At 45.9% G+C, this 7991-nt stretch overlaps 1 protein-coding gene across 4 annotated transcripts in view; it reads right to left on the reverse strand.

The window, feature by feature from the left end:
• The window catches only part of TOX (thymocyte selection associated high mobility group box), a 232783-nt gene that overhangs the window by 88312 nt on the left and 136480 nt on the right, over window positions 1–7991 (reverse strand). For all 4 annotated transcript variants that reach the window (XM_064170508.1, XM_064170507.1, XM_064170511.1 and 1 more), the window contains exon 3: window positions 3265–3507. In XM_064170508.1, coding sequence (XP_064026578.1) covers window positions 3265–3507 — 243 coding nt within the window. The remainder of the gene's footprint in view (window positions 1–3264; window positions 3508–7991) is intronic.

Below are 7991 nucleotides of genomic sequence, written 5' to 3' on the forward strand. Positions count from 1 at the left end.
GAGGAGATAGGAAAAAGGAAACTTAGAGATGAGTAATAGCAAGGGGGAGGGGGGGAAGTCATATTGAAGACAAAATGTAAAAGGTTCTGGATTACAAAGAAGAGCTTCAAAGCTAAGTAAGGAATGCTAACTCTACACAATCCTCTGCCCCTCATCAATGCAAAGCCATGAGGACAATGGGGCCATTCTTTTGGCTGGATTCACTGAAGAATGTCCTTACATTATCTCCCTCAAGCTAATTTCTCCCGAGCTATCAAACTCCAATCTGAGGAGCTCGAGTGCCAAGCAGCGTTTGAGCTGTACGAAATCACGGTGTTAACATCCTACCGGTTGTACTAACATGAGATGTAGCCTAATCTCCTTGACAGGCCAGCCAGCTTGAGTTAAAACTACTGCTAGTTAAGAGCCCCTCTTGTGAGCAAAGGGCATGTGAGTTAGGGCTCACAGTTGACTTAGCCCATGATGCTTCAAGGAGCATGCTTTGGTGAACAAATCCTCACAAACGACTGTTAACATTTAACGCAGCTTTTCTCCATGCCTGAGTCTCATTTCTTCCCCAAGTCCCAACAGCAAAATTCCCTCGTTATATTATTCAGCTTTTTGGTTTGTTTTGTTTGTATTTGCCCTCGGTGCAAGAGTTCATTGTGATGATCTACAAACTCTCAAGGCCCTTTGTTCAGAGCTCGTTGCAAGAGGTTAATGTGGAACATTGGGGCTTAAAAGAATGCATAGTTTTGAGCCGCAGCCAGGGCTCAGAAGGGGTCAGTGCAATGAAATACTGCTTGTCTTGACTGGAGTGCCAAGTGTTTCTCTTAATTCTTAGTCATTTCATAGCTTGGATGCTCAGAACCCCACACAAGGTTTAGCTCCTGCTCTTGGTTGCACACCAGCAGCTTAGTAGAAACGTGAGTGCAATTGGGAAGGTCTCCATGAAGTGTGTTTGCAGATGGGAAAGTAAATTACTGCACAGGTAGGAAAAGAAAGAGATGAGAAAATATTTCTGTCTATGAAAATCTGCCCCTCCTCCCTCCCTCCTATTATTGAATGTGACCCCAGGGTCAGATTCTGACCTCAAACACAAAGCATGCAACATCCTAGTAAATCAATAACAGCTAAGCAGCACATAAGCAGCCAAGGCCAGCCCTCCCTGCAGCAGAGCTTGTTGGACATCCTCAGAGGGAGCACAGAGCTCCTCAAAAATCAAGGCAGCTTTATTTTAATTAAGTTGCAATTGTGACAAGGCAGATTTTGGTTATAAACTAATTGTTTCCTGCCCTCTGGCTCCAGGGGACTGATGGGGAGCTGAGCCTGGATCCTCCAACACCCAAACCTCCATATTCTGCCTCAGCAACCATGCTCCCCAGAGCAACCTAGTTTTTGGGAGGCAATACATGGGAAGCTAGAGAGTTGGCAGCTGAAACAGCTTCAGCCCATAAGCACAGAGCCTCCCAGAGGGGACACGAACCCTTGGTTCTCTAGCAGTGGCTGATTCTGAGCTTCAGCTGCCTGGACCTGCAGCACCTGGGCAGCCCATCCAGCAGAGTGTCTGGAGTCCTGTGGGCCTCGCACAACACCAGATCCCATCCTTCTCCAAGGAATTTTTAACCCTTTGGCTTCAAACTCTACAACCAGCACAGGATATTCTTGGCTGGAGCTGCTACGCAAGCGGTGTACTAATTCTTTGTGGAGCCCACTTGAAATTGTAACGTGGGAAGTAGCTCTGCAGTTGTTGCAAGCAATTTAGCATTCAAAGAAGTGATTTATAATATCAGCCTTCCCAAGATTACGACCATAATGACTGTCTGACAGACTCTATAAGCAAATCGTCCACTCATTTCAATTGAATCCTGGCTGGCTGAGGACTGGGAACTGTAAAAAGGCTGTAAGATTTGGCCTGCTATCAGAAATAACATTTGCTGTTTTCCAAACGTGAGGTAAACAAGAAAGGAGATATTAAATCTTTGTACATCTCTCAGCACATGCAAATGAGAGTGGAAAGAGCCTCGTCAGACACGCCGGGAACAGCGGCCATCTGGAGCCCAACCCTGCTCCAGCACCACTCCAAGCCCTCAGCCTCCTTTTGTCACTACTTACATCTGTGTAAAGAGGGAGCAGTTTTACACAAGGCAGGGAGCAACCTCCTGGTTTTCAGGAACTCAGCTGTACCAGCTCCACTGCCTTCAGTGAAGGTAGGGTTTGAGATGGGAGTGTGTGATGCAGAACTCAGAGTCAGGCCAGCTTACCCCAGGATCTTGTGAACACTGAGACTTCTCTGCTGGTTCTTCAGAGGTTTAATGGGGCTCTGAGCAACCTGACCTGCTTGAACCATAGAACAGAATCATAGAAGCAACCAGGACAGAAGAGACCTCCAAGCTCATCCAGTCCAACCTAGCACCCAGGCCTAGCCAGTTAACCAGACCATGGCACTAAGTGCCTCATCCAGGCTTTGCTTCAACACCTCCAGGGACAGCAACTCCAGCACCTCCCTGGGCAGCCCATTCCAATGCCAATCACTCTCTCTGACAACAACTTCCTCCTAACATCCAGACTAGACCTGCCCTGGCACAACTTGAGACTGTGTCCTCTTGTTCTGTTGCTGGGTGCCTGGCAGCAGAGCCCAACCCCACCTGGCTGCAGCCTCCCTTCAGGTAGTTGCAGACAGCAATGAGCTCTGCCCTGAGCCTCCTCTGCTGCAGGCTGCACACCCCCAGCTCCCTCAGCCTCTCCTCACAGGGCTGTGTTCCAGACTTCTCCCCAGCCTTGCTGCCCTTCTCTGGACACATTCCAGCACCTCAATAACCTTGAACTGAGTGGCCCAGAACTGAACACAGCACTCAAGGTGTGGCCTGACCAGTGCTGCGTCCAGGGGAAGAATAACCTCCCTTGTCCTACTGGCCACACTGCTCCTGATCCCACCTGGGCACACTGCTGAATGAGATTGGATGAGGACTTGAGTGATCTGTTCTAGGGGGAGGTGTCCCTGGAACTAGATGATATTTGAAGTCCCTCCCAAACTAAACCACTCTATGATTCATGGTCTGGTTGATTGGACAGGGCTGAGTGATAGCTTGGAATGGATGACCTTGGACCTGGTTGACCCTCTGATTCCATGTCCCTGGACGCTGCAGAGGGGTTAGAAGAGATGGCCCTGAAAGGTTCCTCCCAGTCCAAACCCATCAGTGGTTGCAGGATGCCAAACAGATTTGTCTTTCCACTATTCCACAACGTAACGCAGAGCAGCAGTGAAAGATTCAACCCACTTACCACTGAGAGAGAACTGGAAAGCAGTGTCCCATCCTGGCCAAGCATGTTGGATACTGTAATTTCAGGTAGATCCATGTTTTGGGGGTGGAATGGAAGGAGGCCATTGTGATTCATGGGATGACACAGCGAGTGGTACCCGGACTCTATCTCGTTCAAGTGCACCAGGGAGTGGTCAGGCAATGATGGAGGAGTTATAGGAGGTATGTTAAAATCTTCACTTTCAAGACTTGGGCCAGGAAAAGACTGGAAAACAAAAGGAAAGTGCTGTGAGTAACACAAAGTGAAGTCACACAAACAAACACGAAGAGCCCAACTCACATCCTGCCAGGCAGGAGCTTCAACTTAACAAGGAGAGCATTTTAAACACCTACATATTGTAACAGTGGAGGTTCCCCACTATGGATGAAGGAAAAATTACTTCTAAGGCATAAGAATCTCAGATACTTTCACAGTTTCAATTAAAAAGAGGAGGGTTGTTGGGTTTTTCTTTTAAAGGAGCTGAATTCAAAGAGATTTCAATGCTGCCATTAATTTTTTCCAAGAGCCTTCAGCTGGCTGAATACCTTGTGCAAAAAGGGGATGCAATTGATAAAATTCACTTTGCCTCTAAATGGTTTCTCAGGCTCCCTGCTTCTCAGATCAAGAATTACATAGTGAAGAGGAAAGGTACTGCTTTTGGCCTCCTTCTGCTACAGAGAGAGACAAACAAACACAACAGTAGTGCCCAGGTTGTGTGAACATACTTTGTGCTTACAGAAACACATTCATGCTGTCTCAGAACCAGTCTTTTGCTCCTTCTGTACTCTGTGAGCTCAACCATGCACCTATTTTGTCAGTCAGCTAAACCAGTTACTCTACAAAGCAACTGCTTAGGCTTTTGTTACCTGCTGTCATTAAGTCGTCCAACTCAATCTGATCCAAGGAGAAGCCACAGGCAAAGTCAGAGTAATGCAGCAAGGTGGATAACTGCTATTATTTATCTACATTCTCTGTGCAGCAGGTAGGCTCATGGGGGGACAGGGCTGGCTTTGGCTATTCCTTAAATGAAAGGGGTGAGCAGGGTGAAGGGTTTAGAGAACAAGCCTTAGGAGGAGCAGCTGAGGGAGCTGGAATTGGTCAGCCTGGAGAATAGGAAGCTGAAAGAGAGACCTTCTAGATCTCTACAACTACCTAAGAGGAGGTTGTATTGGATTCTTCTCCCAAGTGTTATAGGACAACAGGAAATGACCTCAAGTTGTGCCAGGGGAGGCTGAGGTTGGGTGCTAGGGAAAAAAAGATTAATCTTTACTGAAAAAAAGAGTGGTCAGGCATTGGAACAGGCTGCCCAGGGGGTGAGGATTCACCACAGGAGGTGTTCCAAAGGCACAGGCTGCCCAGGGGGTGAGGATTCACCATAGGAGGTGTTCCAAAGGCACAGGATGCCCAGGGGGTGAGGATTCACCATAAGAGGTGTTCCAGAGGCACAAGTTGCCCAAGGTGGTGATGGGTTCACCATAAGAGGTGTCCCAAAGACTTCTGGACACAGTTTAGTAGTCATGGTGGGGTTGGTTGGACAGTCAGACTTGAAGATGTTGGACATCTTTTCCAACCTTAAATATCCTATGATCCAAATGAAGAGATAAAGGGATTGGTCACAATGGTTCAGCCCCAAAGCCTGCTTTTCTTTTCCAAGGGCAGGAACACTTCTCCTCTCCTTCACAAGTGGTGAATCTTTGCACTTTGACACCCACAGCCATGAGGTTTATAGCACTGAGATGATTTCCATCCTTCCTGCTCCTCAACACAGCCCTGCTTCATGAGCTGCTTTTGTCAAGAACATAAATGCATTCTGCTCCCACAAACTATCACCAGGAAAGACAAAAACGAGGGCAGAGTTTCAAAGAGCAGCTCTTAGAAGCAAATGTGTTTTCCCAAAGCAAGTTTGCACATGGAGGACAGTAGAGTGCAGGAATTCATGCAGAAGGAGGGAAGAATCAATGGCCAATTACAAACAAAGAGGGGTTTCATTAGTCATTGGAGTAATACTGTCCTCCTGCTGCCTGAGGTTACTCTCCTCTGCATCAGCAGGGATACAAAACTTAAATCAGATCAACAACAGATAGTGTTTGATGTTCTCAGTGACCTGCTGAACACAGAAGAACCCACTTGAGTGCACACCACCATGGCTTGGGTTGCTTTCCTTGTTCCCAACAAATGATGGCATCCTTGTGAAGTAGATGATCACTGAGATGCCCTCTCTGAGATCAAGAGAGATCATTGTCTCTGACACTTTAGCCTTTAATTTAATGAGGAAAAAGCTTGCCATAAGGAAACTATATGAAGACTTAACTCTCATTCACCAGCCAACCCAAGTCCCACCTTCTGTTCCTGAACAGTGACCTCACTGGTCCCCTTCAATTCATTTTTAATGTCACTTAGCCTGGCCAAATCTAACAACAAGCTATGGAAGTGGGGCAAAATTGAGAGTTTGAGGTGTATACCAAAGCTCAGGTCTTCAGCAAAACACAACCCAAGCTAGGGCTAAGCATCCTGCTGTGCTAATAACACACATACAATGTTAGTATTTATTTGAGAAACTCAAGATACTCATGAGAAAACTGAAGCTGAAAGAGGATAAATTGAGTGGGGGAGTCACCATCCCTGGAGGTCTTCAAGAAAAGCCTGGCTGGGGCACTCAGTGCCATGGTCTGGTTGGTTGGCTAGGGCTGGGTGCTAGGTTGGCCTGGATGTGCTTGGAGGTCTCTTCCAACCTGCTTAATTCTATGATACTAAGAAGAATTTTTTTTAGAGTGAGAGCACTGAGACCTGGAACAGGTTCCCCCAGGAGGCTGTGGATGTCCCTCCCTGGAGGTGTTCAAGGCCAGGCTGGACAAGGTGTTGAGTAATCTGAGCTAGTGGGAGGTATGGCAGGGGGAGATGAAAGCAGATGATCTTTAAGGTCTCTTTCAACCCAACTCGTTTTACAATCTGTGAAATGCTCAGAGAGCCTGCTGCATAAGAACTGAGGAAAAGGGGAGCACAAAGCAGGGAATTAAAACAAAGCCCCTTTGCTTAACTTCCCTACACTGACGACTCCAAAACTGACTTGAGATTCCCAAACAATACACTGATGACTCCAAAACTGACTTGAGATTCCCAAACAATACACTGATGACTCCAAAACTGACTTAGATTCCCAAACAATACACTGATGACTCCAAAACTGACTTAGATTCCCAAACAATACACTGATGACTCCTAAACTGACTTAGATTCCCAAACAATACACTGATGACTCCTAAACTGACTTAGATTCCCAAACAATACACTGATGACTCCAAAACTGACTTAGATTCCCAAACAATACACTGATGACTCCAAAACTGACTTAGATTCCCAAACAATACACTGATGACTCCAAAACTGACTTAGATTCCCAAACAATACACTGGTGACTCCTAAACTGACTGAGATTCCCAAACAATACACTGATGACTCCAAAACTGACTTGAGATTCCCAAACAATACACTGATGACTCCAAAACTGACTTGAGATTCCCAAACAATACACTGATGACGCCTAAACTGACTTGAGATTCCCAAACAATACACTGATGACGCCTAAACTGACTTGAGATTCCCAAACAATACACTGATGACTTCTAAACTGACTTGAGATTCCCAAACAATACACTGATGACTCCAAAACTGACTTAGAATCTCAAACAATACACTGATGACTTCTAAAGTGACTTAAATTCCCAAACAATACACTGATGACTCCTAAACTGACTTAGAATCCCAAACAATACACTGATGACTCCAAAACTGACTTAAATTCCCAAACAATACACTGATGACTTCTAAACTAACTTAAATTCCCAAACAATACACTGATGACTCCAAAACTGACTTAGATTCCCAAACAATACACTGATGACTCCAAAACTGACTTAGATTCCCAAACAATACACTGATGACTCCAAAACTGACTTAGATTCCCAAACAATACACTGATGACTCCAAAACTGACTTGAGATTCCCAAACAATACACTGATGGCTTAAAAACTGACTTAGAATCCCAAACAGTTTTAGTGGAACTTCAAGAAGGAATGAGAGAAGAGAGGTTGAAGGGATATGAAGGAGCTAGCTGGAAGAGACTGACCACAAGAGGCAGCAAGCACTCATCCCTGCACTGTAAATGGCTCTGGAAAGAGCAGAACCACGACTGTGTGAGGGCACACCTAAAGCCTCATTCATGTGCTCACCATGCACATGCTCAGCAGCAGCTGGTGTTAGCAACAGCTCCTTACAAGCGAGGAATCTGCCTACAGAAGTGCAATTCCAAGGCAGCGAGTGCTGCATGCAGAGCGTGTCTTCATTTTTCACTTGCACCAAGGCTTTTGCATCTGAACTGGGGAAAGATGCCAGATTTTAAAAGACAGATGCTTCAGGCTGTCTCCTCTTCTATTATTGAACACATTGTTACATAACTGAAATACTTCTGAATGCAAAAAACCAGCAACCCCCAATGAGCTTCATCAGAAGAGGGGGGGAAACAGCAACCTACATCACGCAGGCTGGAAAGTTTGGATAAGGTATCCCAGAGCAGATATTTCCAGGAGTTTTAATAGGCTCAACCTTATCTCTACTTTCTAAATGGAAGACCTTCAGTGGTTTGCTCCCACCCCCAGCTTCTTTTGTCTCTGCATGAACAAGGCTTGATAGCTGGAGACTATAATGCATT

Source organism: Pogoniulus pusillus, chromosome 34, assembly GCF_015220805.1.
Source record: "Pogoniulus pusillus isolate bPogPus1 chromosome 34, bPogPus1.pri, whole genome shotgun sequence".
NCBI lineage: Eukaryota > Metazoa > Chordata > Aves > Piciformes > Lybiidae > Pogoniulus > Pogoniulus pusillus.